The 21,802-nt window shown below is 62.7% G+C and overlaps 5 protein-coding genes across 5 annotated transcripts in view; 4 read left to right on the plus strand and 1 right to left on the minus strand.

The window, feature by feature from the left end:
* Nucleotides 1-3,585, plus strand: part of F751_4594 (Serine/threonine-protein kinase SMG1) — a gene marked incomplete at both ends in the record, with an annotated part of 16,201 nt that extends 12,616 nt beyond the window's left edge. The window contains 2 exons of the mRNA XM_011401989.1: nt 84-650; nt 2,791-3,585. Of these exons, the coding sequence (XP_011400291.1) occupies nt 84-650; nt 2,791-3,585 (1,362 nt within the window). The remainder of the gene's footprint in view (nt 1-83; nt 651-2,790) is intronic.
* Nucleotides 3,586-3,959: 374 nt separating this feature from the next.
* F751_4595 (hypothetical protein) lies at nt 3,960-4,488 on the plus strand (the record flags this gene model as incomplete). Its single annotated transcript, XM_011401990.1, has 3 exons — nt 3,960-4,047; nt 4,175-4,326; nt 4,444-4,488. 3 exons carry the CDS (start codon nt 3,960-3,962, stop codon nt 4,486-4,488), a joined length of 285 nt encoding a protein of 94 aa, XP_011400292.1.
* Nucleotides 4,489-5,335: 847 nt separating this feature from the next.
* On the minus strand, nt 5,336-8,223 carry F751_4596 (Tetratricopeptide repeat protein 28; the record flags this gene model as incomplete). The annotated part of the gene is made up of 7 exons (XM_011401991.1): nt 5,336-5,490; nt 5,611-5,746; nt 5,854-6,165; nt 6,318-6,518; nt 7,075-7,411; nt 7,600-7,718; nt 8,041-8,223. 7 exons carry the CDS (start codon nt 8,221-8,223, stop codon nt 5,336-5,338), a joined length of 1,443 nt encoding a protein of 480 aa, XP_011400293.1.
* A 1,262-nt stretch (nt 8,224-9,485) lies between these two features.
* F751_4597 (AMP deaminase) lies at nt 9,486-14,907 on the plus strand (the record flags this gene model as incomplete). Its single annotated transcript, XM_011401992.1, has 16 exons — nt 9,486-9,545; nt 9,892-10,148; nt 11,034-11,172; nt 11,392-11,553; nt 11,630-11,691; nt 11,937-12,117; nt 12,277-12,468; nt 12,746-12,802; nt 13,003-13,086; nt 13,236-13,360; nt 13,517-13,593; nt 13,755-13,870; nt 14,005-14,178; nt 14,271-14,345; nt 14,561-14,658; nt 14,817-14,907. The coding sequence occupies 16 exons, from the start codon at nt 9,486-9,488 to the stop codon at nt 14,905-14,907; spliced, it is 1,950 nt and encodes a 649-aa protein (XP_011400294.1).
* A 4,346-nt stretch (nt 14,908-19,253) lies between these two features.
* Nucleotides 19,254-21,802, plus strand: part of F751_4598 (Isocitrate dehydrogenase [NADP], chloroplastic) — a gene marked incomplete at both ends in the record, with an annotated part of 3,728 nt that continues 1,179 nt past the window's right edge. The window contains 7 exons of the mRNA XM_011401993.1: nt 19,254-19,335; nt 19,528-19,751; nt 19,875-20,247; nt 20,348-20,438; nt 20,716-20,776; nt 20,978-21,230; nt 21,530-21,756. Of these exons, the coding sequence (XP_011400295.1) occupies nt 19,254-19,335; nt 19,528-19,751; nt 19,875-20,247; nt 20,348-20,438; nt 20,716-20,776; nt 20,978-21,230; nt 21,530-21,756 (1,311 nt within the window). The remainder of the gene's footprint in view (nt 19,336-19,527; nt 19,752-19,874; nt 20,248-20,347; nt 20,439-20,715; nt 20,777-20,977; nt 21,231-21,529; nt 21,757-21,802) is intronic.

Below are 21,802 nucleotides of genomic sequence, written 5' to 3' on the forward strand. Positions count from 1 at the left end.
GCGGTGGGGCGTGGACACATCACCGCCCCGCACCCTGGGCCAGCGGCCAGTCCCTCGATGCTCCTGAACCACCACCCTCGCAGCGCGGCCACTGCACGCTGGTCCTGGCCGAGGCCCTGGCGCGGTACCGGGGCGTGGCGGCCCTCCTCCCGCCCGGTACGATCGTGCGCACCACCTTCCCCGCGCGCGGCGCCGAGGCGGCCAGGGCAGCGCTCGGCGTGAGCCTGGGCGAGGCATGTGCGCGTGGAGGAGATGGCGCCGTCGTCCGTGCCACCGCCGCGCACCTACGTGACCTGGCCGAAGCTTGCCGCCAGATGGTCGAGGGCAAGGGAGGGGCAGGTAGAGAGGCAGTGAGGGAGGCAGGTGGCAGGTCACGAAGCCCACCACAAGCCTGGCCCGGCCTCGAGGCCGGCGCCGCACCGGGCTCAGAGCAACAATCCCTGCGGTCGGCGAGCGACCCCGACTCGGACCTAGACGCGCTGCTGGGCCGGAGCCAGCGCCTGGTGCTGGGCTGGGGCTCCCTGGCGCTGGACCTGCGCCCCGCCTTCCCCTCCGACCTGCTCTGGGGCGAGGGGCGGCTGGCGTGGCTGGCCCCCGCGGTGCAGGGCATGGACGCCCTGACCACGGCGGCCGCGGAGCTGCGGCTGGCCGTGCCCCTGCTGCTGGAGGGCATGCATGGGGGTTGGGGCGGGGCGGGGGGGCCTGCGGAGGCGGGGGAAGGTGCTGAGGCGGGCGAGGGCCAGGGCGGCGAGCCGGGCATGGAGGCGGGCACGGATGCCGGCATGCACGCGGCGCGGGCGGCTGTGGAGGCCCCGCTCCGCGCCGCGGCGGACGGCGTTGCCGGCCTGCGGGCGGCCCTAGGTCTCGATGCGGACGGCGGCGGCGGCGGCGCCGACATTGCGACTCGCGAAGGCCCGGCGCTCACCAGGCGCGCGGCGGAAGCGGCGGAAGCGGCGCGGAGCGTGGACGCGGGCCGGGCGGCGCGCGCCGTGCTGGAAGGAGCCATCGGAGCGATCGCGCGGCGCGAGTTCCTCCCTCTCGTCGCGCGTGCGCTGCTGAGCACCGGCGCCAGCCTGGAGGCGAGCCTGGCCGGAAAGGGCGCCGCGAGCGCAGTGCAGTGGGGGCCTGCGGCGAGTGGAAGGCGCGGTGATGTCCCTGGCGGCGGCGCACCTCGAGGAGCAGCACTGGACGAAGGCGTTCGCGACCACCCCCCGCCCCTGCCCGAGTTCTTCGGCGGCCAGGACGACGCCTGCGCGCGCGAGCTCGTGCCCTTCATGGACTTTGATGATGGCATGGCGGGCATCGGTGAGGGGCAAAGGAGAGGCGGGGTGGGGGGACGGGAGGGGCTGTGTTTTGGGGCCCTGCTGTGGCTGATACCTGCTCGATGGGAAGCGTCTTGCTGGCTGTGTTGCCAAGGCAAACGGGCAGCGCCGTGCGTTGCCCGTCCCACAGCACCTGCCACCCGCTGGATTCTTGGTCGCGATCCGCTGGACCCCCTCGTGCGCAGACGAGCCGCTGGAGTCCGGGTACCTGGGGGGTGCCCTGGAGGACAGCGACGAGGAGCAGCCCCTGACGGCGGCGCACGAGTGGCTGGAGGAGACGGGCCTCGAGCGCGACGCGGCGGAGCCGCCGGCGGGCGCGTGCCACGACGGGCCGGTCGCGCCGGCGCCCGGCCCGTCCCCGGACCCTGGGCTGGCCGCGGTCCTGGCGGGCGCGCAGGAGGCCGCCGGGCGGCTGGCGGCTGTGGACGCCTGCTCGCACGTCGCCCGCCTGGCTGCGGCGGAGGCGGAGGCCCAGCTGGCGCGCCTCTCGGCGCGCGCGGGGCTGCTGGAGTGGGCGGCGCCGGGGTCCGCCCCGGCCGCGCCCGGGCCGGGCCGCGCCGCGCACCTCGCCGCCCTGGCCGACGCACTGGGCGCGCTGGGCTCGGCCGAGGCGGCGCTGCAGGCCTGGGCCACGGCGGACGCCGAGGTGCAGACCCTGCTGGCCGATGCCTGCCCCGCGCCGCTGCGCTGGGGCCTGCACGCCGGGCTGCAGGCGCGGCGGGACTGGCTGGCGGCCGCCAGCGAGGCGGCCGCCGCGCTGGGAGGCCTGGCGGCGCGCCTGCTGGCGCTGGAGGCGGAGCGGGAGGCCGGCGCCCCGGCCCCGGGCTCGGCGCGCGCGGCCGTGCTGGCGACGGCTGCCGCGGCGCTGGGCGCGCTGGACGAGGTGGAAGCCGCGGCGCGGGCGGTGCAGGGGGCGGAGGCCGAGCTGCGGGCTCGCGAGGCCGAGGAGCGGGAGGCGCAGGTGGGTGGGGGGTGGCAGGGGGGAGGGGTCAGGCGGGCGGGGTTGGTGGGAGGGCTGGACAGGGCCGGGGTGTGGGGGGGGTGCCCAAGGAGCCCATGTCGGTTCTGTGACACTGGGAAAATGGCAGACCTCGGGCGTGCCTGGGACTCCCTGGTGCCGAAACAACCAGACGCTGCGGGGTGGGTCCAGGGCACAGCCTGCGTGGATGCGACGCATCGCCGCACGCATCTACGCTTGACTGGCGGTGTGGGCGCTGGGGACCCGCCGCGACCCCGAGAGCACCGACTGGATCCCTATTGTTTCGACCGCGCCCCTCCATGCACGGCGCAGGCCGCGGCAGAGGCCGCGGCAAACACAGCGGCGCAGGCCGCGGCAGAGGCCGCGGCAAACACAGCGGCGCAGGCCGCGGCAGAGGCCGCGGCAAACACAGCGGCGCAGGCCGCGGCAGAGGCCGCGGCAAACACAGCGGCGCAGGCAAGGGCAGAGGCGGCGGAGCGCGCCTCGCAGACGCTCACCCCGAACGACCTCCATGCCCTGGAGCGGATGATGGGGGTGCTACCGGAGCTGACCTCGGAGTGCGGGGAGGTGGTGGACGACCTGAGCCGGTTTGACAGCTCCACCCTAAGTCTGTACGATCAGGAGGGGGCGTGGGGCGGGCCGGCGGCGGCGGCGTTCGCGGGCGTCCTGCCGGACATCCTCGCTGTCCCGCCGCGCCTGGCTGCGCTGGGTGAGAGGATCGCGGAGCTGCGCGCCGCGGCGTCGGCGGCTCGGGGTGCGGGGCGCGCCGGGGGCAGCGCGCCCCGCCCCGCGTCTGTGCGGGAGCTGATCCCGGTACTGTTGGCCGAGGCGGCGGAGATCGCGACCAGCTGCGATGCCTGGCAGGCGGCGACGCCGGCGCTGCTCACCCTGGCGGACGAGCACCGGGGCAGGGCGAGGCTGCTGATGGCCTCCGCCAAGGCCGAGGAGGAGCGGCGGGGGCTGCGCGACGAGGTGGCTGCCGCGGCCGCCGACATCGCCGCCCTGGCGGCGGGAAAGAGCCTGGAGCACGGGGCCGAGGCCGCGGCTCGGCCGGTGCCTCCGATGGAGGCGGACCTGGCGGCCGCGCCGCGCCCCGTCGCCACCTCGCTCTTCCAGGCCCAGCCCCGCGCCAAGCCGGAGTGGATCAGGGCGACGATGCAGCGCGTGGGCGGACGGATGCAGGGCCACCAGCCCGTGGAGGTGGAGGTGGCGGGCCTGGTCCGGCAGGCCACCAACCCCAGCGCCCTGGCCGCCATGTATGAGGGCTGGATGGCGTGGGTGTGAGCTCGAGGGAGCGATGGACGGAACCGTCTGGCGCAGTGCTTTCCGCAGCGCCTGTCTGCCCCTGGGATGCTGTAGACTGGGGGAGGAGCCTGCTGCCGGGGTTCCGTGAGGAGGGACGGCAGGGGAGGACGATGCCTTCTCGGTTCAGGTGGAGGATTAGTAATAGTCCAGGCCGGTAGTTGCGGAGCAGCTTCCCTCGGGGCCACTGGCGGTCCATTATTTGGTACGCCAATGGCCACTGGCGCAATCAGAGCCTTAAACAGTCACCTCGAGATATAATATACACATATAAATACCAATAGCTTGAACTCCAGAAGGCCAGTAATCGAAACATCATGTCCATGATGACGAGAGTAGGTCTGCTTAAGCCTGCCATGCTCGGGTACCGGGCCTCCCTGACCCCGATCACGATGTCGGTAAGGAACATCAGCATGACGCCGGCCTGCTCGGGCGACAAGAAGGGTGAGTCTGATCATTGGGGTTGCTGTGTGCGCAGAGGATTGTGTGTTCGTGCGCAGGGCAGAGTGATCCAGCCCCAGTAGTCTTCCGAGGCCGTTTCGGACACGTTCCTCGGCGGCTGATATCGCAGATGAGGCCGCCACCTCCCAAGCAAAGAAGTCGAGTGTCCCAGAGCACTGGGAGGAGGAGAACGCGTCTGCGAGTGAGGCCACCGTCAAGGCTGACAAGGCGGAGGTCACCAGTGTCCAGGAGTTGCAAGAGCTGTCAGTGAAGACCATCAAGGTGTGGGGGAGAGTTTGCTGGTGGTATTATATCTGAAAGGGGCATGGCACTGTATGCCAGGCGCTTACATTGCTGAAACAAACGCAAACTCCTTGTATTCCTCTTATGTCCCCACAGGGTGAGAAGAACCACATCAAGGAGAAGATGACCTCCAGCAAGTGAAGGGGCATGCAGTGGCTTTGTAGCTTCAAGCGCATCCCCGACAATGTGTCCCTCAAAGCATCATATGGCGTATCCTGAGGCCTGTCTCTTCGTACCGTGTCTTTGCCCGCAAAGGGCAGGCTACCTGGCCTGTCCACTCACATTCTGTGCAGCATTGCATCTGTTGTAGAACCGACAAGTAGCATTTGCACAATCGTGAGGGGCAGCAATCTTCAGGCGCAATTCAACCAGGATTGGCTCGGTTTAGCTCGACCCATGACTTGCGCACGCCAGTCCTGAGGTAATGCAGCCTTTCTTGACGCTGCCTTCTTCTCAGGTCGTCCCTCTCCTGTAGCATCTCCCGCTTGCTCTTCTCGAGAGCCTCCAGCGTCCGCTCTTGATCCTTCTGTGCCTCACATATCCTGTCACACAGTGGGCATTTGGTGTCAGTTTCAAATTCCTTGGGACCAATCAGGCCTGTTGTCTACTGGCAACTCGAGGCTGTTCACAAAAGGGAACCATTGGTGTGCATCATAGCACCACATGCTTCTATGGAGCTGACATCACTGACCCCCTGCTACGCCAAACCCTCCTTGCCTGTGGTGCTGCAACACTTGCTCTGGGAGGTCAGAGTAGTCCTTCTCATAATCGTCCCAGGCAATCTCTGAGTGATGCCGGAGAAGGCGAGGCCACCACATCTCGGAGTGCATCCAGTGCCTTGCCAGGGTGATGGGGAGAGCGAAGCGCCGTTAGTCCAGGGACCCAGACTCTGGCTGCTTTGCTTGCTGGGACATGCAGAAAGGCCAGCGCATTCCCATCTTCAAGGCATCCGCGGCAGGACCGTCACATGCCATGCCCCAACCCTTTCTCACTTTTGCAAGAGCTCCAGGTTCATCTTCTGAAGGTACAGCATGGTCCCGTCCTCGCCGCTCCCACCGCCATGCGTCCACACAGAGTCCTCGGGCACGATGCCCCGCTCCAGGGTGCCCTCCAGGTACACCTCCCCCGTGTCCTTGTTTGACACTGCAGGAGGGCCCGTACCAATTTGGACGTGTGCAAGAGGCTGGCCCAATTTTGCATTACAGGAGATCCCCTCCGATAACGACAAAAGGCAAGCGCCTGGCCGCCACTCTCAGGGGTCACCTTTGATGGAGTAGGGCTCCAGGGTCACGCTGAGCTGGCGGGGGCGCAGCGTGTGCGGCACTTTCAGCACGCAGACCTTGACCTCAGCACCGGTCTGCCTCCAACGGCAAGATCCATCCGCCAGCTCGGCCCACAGCTGGTGGAATTGGTAAAGGCAGAGCATTTGTCAGCACTGTGCAACCATTTACCAGCACGTTCATGCGAAAGCCATGGAAACCAGTTCCTTCGCCGGGCGCCACTCACCTCCTCCGGCTTCTCCGCCGCATCATAGTACACTCGGCTCATGCAGAAGGGGTGCTTGTCCACCCTGTCCACCGTGGATCCATCGATGCGGGTGATGCGATACATGCGATACGGCACCTCCAGCTCCATTTTGGGTGGGGTGGCTGGGACGAGCGGCCCGGCCGAGTCAGGGCCGCCGGCATCCAGGGGCTGCACGCCCCTGGGGGTGATGTCCACCACGTCTGCCGAACTGGCCCCATGATCCACAGGTCCCAGGCTTGAAACCGCGGATAGGACGCTCTCCAAGGCAGCCTCCTGCGCTGCTGGAGTGCCCTGCAGGCATAAAGCACGAGTGAGAGATTTGGGACCCAGCCCAGGAAGGGGCACTCCTGATCATGCAGAGGTGAGGATGTCCAAGAAGCTTCAAAGGCAATGCATGCCCGGCATCCTCCCACCATTTCTCATGCCCACACTTGTCTCCCCACCTCGACAAGCCTCAGGATCTGGTATGCGGCCTCCTCATTCCCGCCCACAGCAGCCTCCAGGCGAACTCCCAAGTAGGGAGAGTCTGGCCGAGGGTTTGACACGCGGTCCAGGGTGACTCGTCGCAGCTCAAGGCCGGCAGCAGAAGCAAGGGCGGCACGGAGTGCCTGTCGCACGCCCGCTGTCAGGGCCTTGGTGGAGGCCTGTGGGAGTACGACAGTGAGAGCGTCCACACGATCTCCTGAGGCCTCATTGAAAATCGTGCACTACCGTGCGGCACCCCCCCCCGCTTCCCCCACAAGAGCTCCTCCTATCGCATACCTGCCACACCCCTCCTCTTAAGAGTCTTTGCACACACCTCCATAGCACCATGTACTCTGCAGACCCCTGCTGCTCTGACCCAACATCCTCGTCACCGCCTACCTCGGGGAAGGCGAGCTGGATATCCACCCTATACAAACGGGCTCTTGCTGCTTTGCTGACCCCATCCACGAATCCAAGGGCCTCTGGGTGACACAGGCCCCCATCTGCCCTGGAGCCGGTGTTGAAAACCTCTGCACGCACCTGCAGGCACCCAGGGCAGCTTCACTTGTTCAGCAGGCCTTGGTAAGCGCAGGTTGCACGTCACTCGCACGCATCCCCGAGAGTTTGAGGTACGGCAGGACCACGGATGGATGGCACCGCCCAGGCCTCGCCACCTTCCTTACACAGGCCAGCGAACCCCTCCAAGGCCCCAGCATCGGGGTATCCCAGCCACACCTGGTCATACTCCTCCTTGGTGAGGTCCTTCACAGCCTCTTCCAAGCTCGCTTGCACAGACAGCAGCCCCTGATCGTTGTCCAGAGCCTTGAGGAAGCAGGCGGCGGCAGGCGCAGGGGCCCGGTCGGCATGGCCCTGCACCGCCAGGTACCCGGCGCCCTGACAGGCATACGCCTGCGCCAGCTCAATACCGTGGATATCGGCTTTGAACAGGAGGCGGACGCCGTGCTCGGCATCCGCAGCCGCCTGGAGGAAGCAGCGGCCCGCGGCGTGAATGCGAGAGCGCTCTATCAGGGCGGCTGGTGGGGAGATGCCCGATGTGAGCCAGGAGAGGTACCTAGGCAGAGGAGTTCATGGGGTATGTTTGCAGGACTGGTGGCGAGGGGGGGGCATGCAAACCCTGCACAGAAGAGCGACACTGACTTAATCATGGGCCTGCATGCAACACTCCCAACCAATCACACAATGCGCCCCCAAATCCCTCCCATTGGATTGCCAGTGCCAATGGACAGGATGCAAAACCACCTGGCATAGTAAGGCCCCGGACTGGGGACGCCGTGATGAGCTTGCTTGACAACCAGGAAAGCAGCTTCGTGAAGAGCATCTACAGGGACACACTCCACAGTAGCCTTGGGGATGGCTCCCTGTGCGATGTGTAAGTGGTGTATATGATGTGCGGGCGTTAAGAAAACACAAATGATATATTCCTGGCATGGTTTACCTTAGCAAAGGACCACACACGCACGGCCAAGCACAACTGACCTCCTGGACGGCAGCTTCTATGAGTACCAGCATCCCACTTCCCAGCTGCTCTCGGGTGAGTTTTCGAACCACGGCCTGAAGCCTTGCAGTGCTCTCGCTGTCTCCTGCACTGGGTGGCAGCTCGTCAGGCAGGGAGCATGGGATGCCGCAAATCCTGCCTCCAACCATGCCTGGGTCTGCCTCACCTCCATTTATTGTCCACACCCTCAGAAAGGCCTGCACAGCGTCTGCAATCCGATGCAAGCCTTCCAGTGCTACACCCTTCCTCCAGTATCCTTTGTCCCAGGATGGAGCCAGGGCCACTGCAGCCTCGGCATCTTCCAGGGCCTTCTCAAACCGCCTAGCCTTGGTGTGGGCCAGCGCTCGGTTGGATAGGAGAGCCCGCATGACCGAGGAACTGGGTTGTAAATCGATGGCCTCGTCGTACCTGCCCGTTTTTGAAGGGCCGAGGAGCTCTCAAGAATTTGAATGCTGTCACAGGGCGGTTATTCAACCAGCAGCCAGACCATCCAACCCATCGCACTGCACACATATACTTGCTTGGCGCATGCTTCTCGCAGATTGCCGTCTTTCAAGGCTGCATCCCCTCGCTTTTTTAGATGTTCAGCTTTCAGCTGCCTGCAGGTTGACGCGGCATGGTGTCAAACATGGAGTGTCAGGGTGTTGTCACCAACACGCACGATGGCGGCGATGAATGACTACAGCGTTCTATATAATATCGAGGCCTCATCAGCAGCACCCACCCACCTCAGGCTGGCCGACATGGAGTTGCACGGGACTTTGCTCCCGGTGCCCGACTCCACGGCGTCGCTCACCGCCCGCACCATTGCAAAAGGCCGAGCCAATCTTTGCAGCTCATGAATCTCGGTTTTCAGCACCGTATCACTGCCACATCCCCACTCCACGTCCCCTGATATTCAGGGGGCGGGGTGTTTCCGTAGTGCAAAGTCAACGCGCGCGAAACTGAGCATCCTGGTTCGACCGGAGGTGGCAAGTTTGATGCCCTAAGCACCCCCCACGCACCTCCAGCGATGCATGTGACAAAACCCCAAGATCGTGCTCAGGTTGACCAGATCATTCCTTCAGCTCATCCCGCTGGCAAGGCGACGCTGTCCTCACAAGCCTCAGGGTACCCCTATTCAGAAAGGCCTCCCCAGCCCGCCCTGTCCTTTCCATCTGGACAGGGCTGGACAGCTCCAGGGCATTGGTAATTGCAAAATTGGCACAGTATAGTGCAATCGAAATACAGTATGGATTCCTCACTGCGTCCCCAGTCTCGATGGGAGACACTGGCACTCGGCATCGCGTTGGGCACCTCCGTCACTGCCGTTGCGGCGTACCTGGGCTACAAGTACGGCACCCAGTCCCTCATCGAACGCCATGGCGGTCGATTAAATGCTGGAAGACGCAAAAGCGCGGCTCGGTGAGCACCCTGGAGGGCAGATGCTCCCACCGTTGCATTGCTCTTTGCTGGTGCAACTGGAGTGCCTCCCCCACAGGGAGTGCTGAGGCACTGCAGGCACAGTCCGCCTCAGAGGACCCTGAAACCCTTGTACAGGGCTCCACCAAGCCGTGCAACCAGCCCTGGGGTTCCAAGATCTGCTGCCCGGCGGGGGCTGGAGCTCAATGGCGGTGGGTCGGGCGACGGCATGGACATGGTCGAAGCGGCCGCCGCACGAGCCTACTACGAGGCCGGTGCATCGCTGACGGTGAGGCTACTGCAACAGCAGTTGGTTGGGGAGACGTGAGGTCTTTGTGAGAATTCACTGCCTGCATGGTGGTGGCATTCATCTTGCAAAGTATGTGAGCAGCCTTGGTGCATGTACCACCTGCCACCCCATCACTCCATGCCTCGCCTCGACAGCGTCCAAGCTCCCGGGCTGCCCCTCCCAATGGCCATCCCCGCACCCGTGTGTCAAATGTGAGGAAGCTTTTGCCTGGGATTCACGACCTGTGCAAGCATGGAGCCAATCGACCTGTGGAGCATAGCAGGCTTGCTGCGCAAAGAACCTCACGTGAGGTGTTTTACTCACCACTCCCCCCTCACCCCCGCAGGAGGCGTCGCCGGCGCTGGCAGACCCCATCCGCCGTCCCAACTCCCGCCCCGCCATGGTGATCGCGCCCACCCCGGCCCTGAATGCGGAGGGCGGGGACACCACCGAGTACTACGCCACGGACGCCGACGGCATGGCCCACTTCCCGCACCCGCCCACAAGCTCCGGCCTCATGAGCGCCTCCGAGGCGGAGCTGGGCGGCCCCCTCCACGGCTTGGCCCCCGGCGCCCAGACCCACGCCCACGCCCACGGCCTGCAGTACATCCCCCGCCCCGCCAACACCTGCCTGTCGCCCCGCGGCGGCGCCGCCGGCGCGGGCGCGGCGCCGCCAAACGGCGGCGCGGCGCGCGAGGCGGTGGTTGCCACCCCCGCAGTACCGCAGTACCTGAAGCCGGGGCAGGGGCCGGCCATGGTGCAGCCGCCCACGGCGGGGCATGTGCCCAACCCGGGGGGGAATGTGCTGATGCACACATACCATACGCCCTGCGCCGGGGTCGCGGGGGTGGCGCCCGCCACCGTGACGCAGTCCAGCACCAACGCCTCCTTCATGGCGCATGAAGGTGTGTGGAAGCTGGGTGAGGGCTGGTGAGGTGCAGGGAGTGGCGCGGTGGGGGGGGGGGGAGGTCCCAGGTTCATGGGGGGTGAGGCTGGAGCCCAGCGGGCGGCGGGTACCCTCTGGGAGCACGATCCCCGTCCCTGCGTGGGAGTCAGCTCCCTGCCGCACGACGCCCGCGGCCTGAGCACCCGCGAACTCACCCACGCGCAGGCAAGATGATCGAGGACGCCGCGATGCACGAGGCCTACGTCCGAGTGATCACGCCCGAGCATTCCCCCTCGGAGGAGACGGAGGATGTCTGCTACATGCTCCAGGAAGCCATGGAGCTCAGGCATGTTGAATGGCGCATTTTATCGCGTATGAGGGTGTTTCAGTGGCCACGTGTGGGTGCCGGGCTGCGCCGATTCCTGGGCTGCATGCCCCGTGCATGGCTGCGCAGCGGTTGCCGTGGCGGCGGCCCAGTGACTGGGATTCAGGCTGCAGCGCAGTGCATGTTGATTGTGCATGCATTCCACCCGCAGGCATCTGATGAACTTGCTTGCCAATCCCAATCGGACCCCACGCTGAACCCACACATGCACGTACAGGCGAAAGTGGCTGTTCAAGCCGGTCCTATCCCCCGAGCAGCTGTCGCACCTGGCCGAGGCCAAGGAGCTGTCCGACTGCATCGGCGACCCCTTCCGGTGGACCCCTGCCCCCTGCAAGCCCGACTGGCACTTCAGGATGGTGGACGGCGTGTACTGCGTCTGGGACGGCGCCGCAACGGCGGCGGCGCCCGCGCCGGAGGCGCGGGGCACCCCGCCCCCCCCGGACCTGCAAACCGCCTGGCTCACCCCCCCCGGCACGGCCGTGGATTTCTTCTCCGACATGCACTGGCTGCTGCGTGTGTCGGCGCTGGGCAACGTGCGCTCCTTCACCCACCACCGCCTGCTGCTGCTGGAGCAGAAGTTCAACCTGCACGTCATGCTCAACTCGGACAAGGAGTTCCTGGCACAGAAGTCCGCCCCCCATCGCGACTTTTATAACGTCCGCAAGGTCTGTTCCTGGGTGGAGGTGGTGCAGGGTGCTGGGGATGGAGGACCGGAGATCTTCTGTGCGGCTGAGTTGGTGGGAACTCGGTGTCCCCGACCTGCAACACCCCGCCATGTCTCACCACTCAAACCCCACACCCCCTGCCTGCCAGGTGGACACACACGTGCACCACTCCGCGTGCATGCACCAGAAGCACCTGCTGCGCTTCATGAAGTCCAAGCTGAAGAAGGAGCCGGACGAGGTGGTCATCTTCAGGCGAGCGGTGGCTTAGGCTGGGATGAGGAGATCGGGTGTGATGCAGCGAGGGCATTGCCGATGGAATCAAGCGGGCCTCTGCAATGATCCCCCATTGACATGGTTCTCCACAATCATCCCATGCACTCTCCCGACTCCAATCGCCGAGCACCGCCGTCCTGCCTGTGACGCCCCACCCCCCTCCGATGAACATCCACCGACAGGGACGGCAAGTACCTGACCCTGCGCGAGGTGTTTGAGTCGCTCAACCTCACGCCCTACGACCTCAATGTGGACATGCTGGACGTCCACGCCGACAAGAACATCTTCCAGCGCTTCGACCGCTTCAACCTCAAGTACAACCCCTTTGGGCAGAGCAGGCTGCGCGAGATCTTCATCAAGCAGGTGGGAGAGGGGGTTGACACCCCCCGCATCCACACACATCCTCCCCCCATGGTCTGCCTCAGTCCCGCGGATCCCTCCCCCCCTGCTGCCGTATGCACCCACCCGACACCCACCCTCCCCTCCCCCCTCGTAAACACCCAAGAATACCCCCCTTGCCAGGACAACCTGCTGCACGGCCGCTTCCTGGCCCAGCTGACCAAGGAGGTGTTTGTGGACTTGGAGGCCTCCAAGTACCAGCACACCGAGTACCGCATCTCAGTGTACGGCCGCAAGCCCAACGAGTGGGACACGCTGGCCGCCTGGGTGGTGCAGAACCGGCTGGCCTCGGACAACAACATGTGGCTCATACAGGTGCCTGGGGAGCTCTTTGCACGTGGCTATGTAATGGGGTTGGGGGGGGGGCGGGCACCCGGCGTCGGGAGACGAAGCGGTGCCGGTCCAGCCTGGTCCTTGCGGGCATGTGCGATCCTTGCCAACATCGTTTCAGCTGTCCAGGGTGGTGCCATCGGCCTGAGAAGAGGGTGTTGGTGCGTCAGGGGAGATGTGGACTGCGCCGCTGGTCGCAGAAGGCACAAGCTGTCTCTGCCTGTCGTAATCACTCGAGTGTTCCTTGTTTCCACACACACAGATCCCTCGGCTCTACAATGTGTACAAGGAGTCGGGCATCATCGACAACTTTGAAGAGGTGAGCGGCTGTAATGGGGGTTGGAGGTGGCCGCCTGGGTGCCATACTCAGCTGCTGTATCCGATCTCCGTCTTTGTGTGTACTCGCACCATGCACCTGGGCACGTTTGTGCGCAGATCCACAGACAGAATGAGCGAGAACACCATGCCTGTGCCGTGCTGCGCCCTTCCTTCCATGCGTCGCCGTCCCTCACACCACAGCTGCTGGTGAACATCTTTGAGCCGCTGTTCGAGGTGACCAAAGATCCCGAGTCGCACCCGCAGCTGCACCTTTTCCTGAAAGGGGTGAGTGCCGAGGTGCAGGAAGATAATGAAGCGATTCTGACAGTGCCGAATGTCCCTCCAGCACGCCGAGTGCTTGAAACGAGATCCCCCCCTTGGATTGCAAGTCCTCGCTCCCAAGCATTCCCCTTGCCCTCCTCCCCCCCAAACAGGTCAGCGGCTTTGATCTGGTGGATGATGAGTCCAAGCCGGAGCGACGGCCCAACAAGCACATGCCCAGCCCCGCAGCCTGGAACACAAAGTACAACCCCTCCTTCGCCTACTATGTGTACTACATGTAGGCAGGGAGGGGGGAAGGGGTGGGTGTGACCCCGGTGTGTGGGCCTGTGGACTGCCGCTGTTGCTGGGCCGGCTTGAGGCATCAGGGGAGGGAGTCAAGGTGATGGGCACGGGTCTGTGTCCGCCCCAAGCCTGGCCATGACCATCACCCCAGGTATGCCAACCTCTTTACCCTGAACAAGTTGCGAGAGGCCCGAGGGCTGAACACCTTCTCCCTGCGGCCCCATTCCGGTGGGTGAAGTTCGAGTTGTGAGTGTTGGCTGAGCCAGCATGGGTGACCCATGATTCAAGCCCCCAGACTGCATGCCTGCTGTCGGACCCACAGACAGGAATGTCTGAGCACCTGAGTCTTGCAGACAGAGTATACCCCTTTCTTCGATATGCCATGCCAGGCGAGGCTGGGGATGTGGACCACCTGGCAGTCACGTTCATGGCGGCGGAGAACATCGCGCATGGGATCAACCTGCGCAAGTCCCCCTCCATGCAGTACCTGTACTACCTGGCGCAGGTGTGATGGTCAGTCGGGCGCGCCGGGCAGGGCGCCGGCTGCATGCCCGCACGGAGTTGTAGCCGTCAGGTTTGCTGGACATTGCATGCAGTCAATGGACCCGGGGCAACTGCCGCATCCCACCCTTGGCTCAGGTGGGCCTGTGCATGAGCCCCTTGTCCAACAACTTCATCTTCCTGGACTACCACCGCAACCCTTTCCCAACCTTCTTCGCGCGGGGCCTGAGCGTCAGCCTCTCCACCGACGACCCGCTGCAAATCCACCTGACAAAGGAGCCCCTGGTGGAGGAGTACTCGGTCGCTGCCCAGGTGAGGAGGGTCTGGCGGGTCCAGCAGACTGAGGAGGACCAGCGGCGGAGCGCGGCACATGCGCGCACCGAACCCCACTCCATGCCATGCAGGTGTGGAAACTGAGCGCCACCGACCTCTGTGAGATTGCCCGGAACTCTGTGCTGCACTCCGGCTACCCGCACCAGGTGCAGCGGGGTGTGGAGCGCAAAAACATGACTGCGCAGGGTCAGGAGGCCCGATGCCATGGGTCGGGTGAATCCATGCACGGTCTGGGCGACGAGCATTGCTGTGTGACTGCATGCAGCCCTCCCCACACTCCACAGCTGTGCCATTTGCTCACCAATCCTCGTGCATGAGCATGGCCATGGGGAAATGTCTGCCCTCCTCTGCCCATGTTCAGGTCAAGATGCACTGGGTGCACACCAAGTACTGGAAGATGGGACCCGAAGGCAACGACATCCAGAAGACGAATGTGCCTGCCCTGCGCATGAGATTCAGGTCGGTAGGAGGTTGGTGCTACAGAGCCAGCACAGGGCAGGGATTGGTGTGGCAATGTGTGGCAAGGTACTGTCGTGCTGGCATCCTGCCCCTTGTGCCTTGCACCATCCCCTCCCTCTGTGCATGCCGATGAACGAGGCACCCTCACTCCCAAGCAGGAAGGATTGTCATACTGAAGAGGTCACGCTCCTGCAGTCTGGCGCATCAGCCCATGCCAACAGGCTGCGGGAACGCAAGCCAAAGGACTGAGCAGCGTCTGTCCCCTGCTCCCACTCTTATCATGGAGCTTGTCAAGTGCTGGCGTGTAGGATCTGTGCCTGCTGGGGCTGTCCCAGGCCCAGTTGTGACAAGTGACAGGCAAAGTGGGGCCATTGTGCAGATATTGTGCCAGATCAATGCCCCAGGATCCCCCCTGCCGGGCGTGCACCGGCCGCACAGGGCCTCCCAAAGATGACACTCGTGCGAAGTCGAAGCTACGAAGGCTATGCATGAGCGAGATGAGGGGCCAGATCACCAGCGCACGGTCAGAGCACTTGTGCTGCCCTGTCCAATCTTGACGGCCACTACTTGGGCGTACGACGCGAGTGCTGCACTGGAAGCATCCAAGGTCATTGTGGCTTTATACGGAGGGACACGCTTGTAAGTGAAGTCGTTCTGAATTATGGCATCATCTGTCGTGAAGAGTGCGAAGTAGATAATGTTCGGGCTGAAGCTAGTGATTGTCAAAGAGAACGCGAAGTTAGAACCTGTTCGACTGACAGTTCCACTGACGGCCCCAAACCTTGGCGGTGGTGGGGCAGCTCCGGGAGGAGGTGGTGAAGGGTTGAGCAGAACCAGCGGCACCACCTCCTTCAGGGTAGAACCTTGTGTGTACACCAAAGCGGAGCCAAGAGGATATTCCTTCATGATCTTCACCGACAATGACTTCGACTCGATGGGTGTGACGGAGGATGAGGGGCTGGGATACGTTGTCGCAAAAAGTAAGGCTGGTAAATATGTATACAAGTTGCACGTGAGGTAATTAGGAATGTACCCCGGAGTGGTAACAACACACGTCATGTCGACAAGTCCATATTTCGGAACACTGAATTGAAGTGTGGCAGTTGCGGGTGCCGATGGGGGTGAAGGTGAGGGGCTTGGTGGGGTTGGAGGTGAGGGGCTTGGTGGCGGGGGTGAGGGGCTTGGTGGCGGGGGTGAGGGGCTTGGTGGCGGGGGTGAGGGGCTTGGTGGCGGGGGTGAGGGGCTTGGTGGCGGGGGTGAGGGGCTTGGTGGGGGGGGTGAGGGGCTTGGTGGGGGGGGTGAGGGAATGGGACTAGGCGGAGGAGAGGGGCTGACTGGCGGCGGAGGAGGAATCTTAGATGGGACCGGTGGCGACTTCTTAGATGAGGGCGGTGGCGACGTCTTAGATGAGGGCGGTGGCGACTTCTTAGATGGGGGCGGTGGCGACTTCTTGGCGGGTGGGGGCGACTTCTTGGCGGGTGGGGGCAGGAAGCTAAGGACCCATGCGTAGTTACAAATTTCTTGCAGGCTGCAGTCGTTCAGAATTTTGCGGTCTCCAGTTTTGTTGAAGCAGCGATTGCCCGTGCCCTTATTATTGTTTCCCCAGTTGGCGGCGCCCACATTGGAGTTACCTGCAAGAGGGCAGCACCAATTCACTTTTGAGTCGGTCTCTGTAAAGATTGCAGTGGCTCTGCACATCTTGGATGCGAATGCACATGCCAATCCATGCTCACCGATGTTACTATTCCCGACATTCTTGGTGCCAAAGTTGTTTTTGCCCTTGTTGCCGGTGCCAATGTTGCCGTTGCTGTCTGCCGTGCATGCCTTCTAGGCCGGCTTGAAGCACTCCACAGCCACCAGGATCTCCGTGGATCGATCCGACAGGATCTCATGGTTGCTCACACGGATGGCTGACACGGAGAGTCCCACGATGTGAAGGGTCGAGGTGCGGATTGATCCCACCCTGCTGAAGCCCTTGTGCCTTTGATTTGTGAGAGGGGGGCGTACACAGATTGAGGTGTGCATATCATGACACATGTGATGGTGCTTCAGCTTGATGATGGTTTTACCTGGGCCGGCTCAGTGGCGTGCAAGCACATGATCTCATGCGCAAACCCACCCATGTGGTACTCACTTGCAAATGGCATCCGCACTATCGACCGTCATCAGATACACGTGGGCTCCCAGACTGCAAGGGATCGAACATATGCGAGATGTTGGAAAAGCATCGGTAATAGACAAGAGCTAGTGAGCCAAATCGTATACAATCTGTACGTGCGTGTTCAAACAAGCAGGTCTGTCACCCCTGGGGAGCAGCGAGTAGGGACCCGGGTCCGACCGGAGCAATGTGTGCAAGGGCACGTGCGGAAAGTAATGTCACCGGGGTCGCACGTAGGACCCCCCCGAATCATTACAGCTCACGTCTCACATTCCACTGGGTAGAGCTAAGAATGTGGAGCTGCATGTGGCCTGCGGTGTGCGCGAAAGCGAGGAAAATGAGCGAAGATGGGTCACTCGCGAAGGGGAGCTGACGTGAGATCGACATCCACCAGGGAGCAATCCAACTCACCGCGAAGGCACATCTGGTCAGCAGCAGGACGAGGCCAGATATTAAGATATGGGGTCTTGCGGGCGGTGGCATCCTGCACCTCGCGGTGCTCGTCCTGTTCCGAATGCTGAACGTGTTTGCGGTCAGGACGAGATGCGTTGCACTGCGTCGGTACGCCTTTTCTTCGCTGGACCTCGGTCGAATATCACGCTGCAAGTGTTGCAATTAATCTACTGGGCCCCTGCGCTTGCAGCATTTATAGGTGCAGGGGAGTATGAGCGGCGCCCTTGATGCTCCTGGTGGGAATCCGGAGAGATCCTGCAGATCCCCATGGTAAAACGATGCAGGATGAAAGCGGCGATGGATCCATTCAGTTGACTCGCAAGGGAGTGATAACCGATTCTCAGCACTCTAAATCATAGTCCCAGGCCTCATATACCATTGGATCCAGGACAAGTCACCCGATGTCGATGGCAGCTTTGGAACTCCTCAACGCCGCCTCAGGAATAGGATCCCGGCATCCGGAAGACCCTCCGGCATCCCCGTGCAATGTATCGTGCAGAGCATGATCATCCTTAAGGAATTTCATCGAAGGTTTCGGATCAACATATACTGCCTGCAAATCATCGTAATATTTGAGCTGGAGTTCTCCTCGTATCTTCCATGCAGTTGTATCACGTCGACTCCAACGCCTTTCATCCGTTAGTGACACTCCCACTCAGAAACCTGGCAGGTGCATTGCGCTGGCCTCACCAGAGGGATGGATCTTGCAGAGAGGGTCCCACTGCAAACTTGATTACTCCTCCGGTGATAGGCGAGTGTGGCCAGTCCGATCTGCATCAGGTCTTCAGTAGAACAGCTCGTCGGGCCTGCCCTTGTAAGGCTGCCCTGCCACCACGCTGCCCCTCCACCCAGGCTCTACCTCAGAATTCAGATCCCAAAGCCCCACGCTCTGATATGAATCCATCACAGTGCAAGTTTCATCTTGAGGTTGTGGCACAAAAGGGCAAACAGCTTCACAGTCCCTGAAGCCAGACCCCGGCAGCTGCTGCAGAAGCTCGGTGAATCATCCTACATTCCATCACCGTCCTTCCAGACCTCGCGGCATGCAGAACCTCCGCAACGCACTCGTTCCCTGCAGAACAGTAGATCTACCTACCCGCTGCACCCACTCTGTGGTGAGAGCGTCACTCGGGAGCAGATCAACAACCTGCACATGGTGACAGTCAGGTTGGCCCCGGATGTGGCGCCTGCCTCGGGATTTTTGGCTGAGGGATACCTGGAGCAGGCCCCCGAGGAGTAGTGGAGATGGCTTGGCCGGGGGTTGGGTGCCAGCAATGAGTCTAGTTCCCAAGATTGTCCCGACAGCTACCTCTGACGAGGGGAGCCCACTCTGGTATCAACCACTGAGGTACGAAGGGAGGAGAGGTTGACGCCTCTGACACTGCATGGCTAGACCACTTGTGCTGCAGCGGTTTGCTGCCTGGGGTGGGACCCGGATGCCAGGATGGGATTGGAAGCCAGACACACCAGATTGGAGTACATCTGTTGCCGCACTCCCTTGACCTTTGCTGCCACCAACCTACTAGTTTTGGTTATTCTCCTCAAGGTAGGCATCCCGTCATCAAGAGGAACTCGGAGACTTGTGGGAGTACCTACTCTTCAGGCCACTCTGCATGCAACCATCTTCAGGGGACCAGGCGGCCAGTCAAGCAGCACAGTGCCACTCGGGCAGAGGAATGGGGCAAAGGAGCATCGGGAAGACGGTCCATCGAAACAAACGTCATACTTGGTGAAACTTTCGCATTCTCTGACAGATTCCCTGAATGATAGTCTCGTATTTTGCTCGCTATTGTCTCGCCATGAGTTACGAGGGCTCGACGGGAGCCCGCCCCCGAGAGGACTCAGTCCGGCGGATATCCATGGCCTAGAGCGCGCGCCGTTGCGGAGGACTGCCCCCCAACCCCAAGTCCACGTGGGATGTTGAGTTTACCAACTCACCACGACACGGCGTGGCATATCCTGGAATGCTTCTCAGTATTACAGAATGAACGGAATCCGACAAATCGCGAGACTTGCAGTCAGCCGCTCCGGACCCAACTCACTGAGGAGTGCCAAGCACGGAGAGCGTGAGTGGCTGACACATTGCTTTGCAAGTGCTCCAAATAGCAATTTGGAGATTGGAATGGGTTTGTCCACTCCTCGCCATACATGAAGGGCTGGGGCATCATGGGGTGGGGGTTGTCATCGCCATCCTTTGCTTGTCTCTCATGGAGCAGACCCCGCGTCCCTCACCCCTTTCCCTCCACCTCGCTGTGTAGATCGTTACTTCTCCGTTTCTGCAATGGCAGCAGCCAGGATTGCGGTGGCGAACCCCATCGTCGACCTGGACGGCGACGAGATGACCCGCGTCATCTGGGACCAGATCAAGGAGAAGCTGATCTTCCCCTACATCGACCTCGACATCAAGTACTACGACCTGAGCGTGGAGAGCAGGGACGCCACCAACGATCAGATCACCGTCGACGCCGCCGAGGCCATCAAGGTGGGATTTGGGTGTTGTGGGGGCGGCGCCCCTACTCGCTCACCGTGCAGGGTCGGCCCCCTAGCTGTGCCCTGAGAGGCACACCGCTCCTCTTCGCTCCGCACCCCCCCCCCACCCCCACAGAAGTACAACGTGGGCATCAAGTGCGCTACCATCACCCCCGACGAGGCCCGCGTCAAGGAGTTTGGCCTGAAGCAGATGTGGCGCTCCCCCAACGGCACCATCCGCAACATCCTGAACGGCACCGTGTTCCGTGAGCCCATCGTGATCGAGAACATCCCGCGCATTGTCCCGGGCTGGCGCAAGCCCATCGTGGTGGGCAGGCACGCCTTTGGCGACCAGTACAAGGCCACCGACCTGGTTGTCCCTGGGGCCGGCAAGCTGGAGTTGCGCTTCACGCCAGACGACGGCGGGGAGGTGCAGAACTTTGAGGTCTTCAAGTTCCAGGGCGAGTTGGTCTGGGTTTGGAAGAGGGGGATGGCCTGGAAGGGGAGGGGTGTGGGGAGGGGACACAGGGCGCTTGAAGCTGAGTGCATGATGCTCGAGTGGATGCCGTGATTATTAGTATGTGTGAGTACCCGCTCTGCCACATGCAGGCCCGGGTGTCGGCCTGGCCATGTACAACACGGAGGAGTCCATCCGCGGCTTTGCCCAGTCCTGCTTCCAGTATGCTCTGGCTCGCAAGTGGTGCGTCAGGGGTGGGGTGAGGGGGACGGGTTTCGAGTGGCACTGTATTGTGGGCCAGGTGTGCTGGTGTCTGTGCAGGCAGCAGCAGTCGACTGCCTGGCCTCAGTCGGCGAGTTGCGCGCATGCCTGATGGCGCCATGGGACTGGTGGTGGCCTGGGTCTGCGGGATACGTCTCCTGCTCAGCATTGCACACGGGTCTGCATTGCACCACTGTCTCTGAGCCGCGCGAGACGCTGGTCGCCCTGCCTCCAACCTCCTTCCCCTCCTCCTCGCCAGGCCGCTTTACCTGTCCACCAAGAACACCATCCTGAAGAAGTACGACGGCCGCTTCCTGCAGGTGCGTGCCACGATGGAGGGGCAGGCGGATGCATTGCACTGCGTGCAGGACCCCAAGGGATGATGTGTGCATGTGACGCTGGCCATGCAGCATGCAGGGCTTGGCATGGCTGGGAGCCCCTTCTCTCCAGGAAAGTCACCCCTCGCGCCGTCAACCCACCCTCCATATCGGATGCCTCCCTTCTCTGCCCCCCCCACAAAGATCTTTGCCGAGATCTACGAGGCCAAGTATCGGTCGGACTTTGAGGCTGCAGGCATCTGGTATGAGCACCGCCTGATCGACGACATGGTGGCCCAGGCCCTCAAGTCCTCGGGCGGCTTCGTGTGGGCATGCAAGAACTACGACGGCGACGTGCAGTCGGACATCGTGGCGCAGGGGTATGGCTCCCTGGGTCTCATGACCTCTGTCCTGGTCACCCCCGACGGCAAGACCATGGAGGCCGAGGCCGCGCACGGTGAGGGTATCAGGGGATTGTCTTCTTCCTGGGGTTGGTACATGGGGGGTTGCTTGTAGAGGACATCCATGGGATGAGGGGCGCGGGGCAAGAATCAAACCCTGGCCACCCCAGGAGACGTGCCCCAGCCTGAGGGTTGCAGCGGCATGCGCACCCTCCTGGCTCTCTGAATCATGCACAGGAGCGGCTCGACCCTTGTCACTTCGTCCTTCCTGCTTTCTTCCCGACATGTACCTTGCCCACTCACGGCCCCTACCCTAACACACACACACACACACACTGACGGGGAAAACCAACAGGCACGGTCACCCGCCACTGGCGCGAGTACCAGAAGGGCAACCCCACCTCCACCAACCCCGTGGCCTCCATCTTTGCCTGGACGCGGGGACTGGCACACCGCGCCAAGCTGGACGGCAACGAGGAGCTGGCCAAGTTCACCACCGACCTGGAGGACAGCGTGCTGACCGTGATCAGGGGGGGAGAGTACACCAAAGATCTGGCGGTGTGCGTGCACGGAACCACGAGGGTGAGGGGCTCCATTGGGAGATGGGGGAATAACTTCGATAACTTCG

This window comes from Auxenochlorella protothecoides, assembly GCF_000733215.1.
Source record: "Auxenochlorella protothecoides strain 0710 unplaced genomic scaffold scaffold53, whole genome shotgun sequence".
Taxonomy (NCBI): Eukaryota; Viridiplantae; Chlorophyta; class Trebouxiophyceae; order Chlorellales; family Chlorellaceae; genus Auxenochlorella; species Auxenochlorella protothecoides.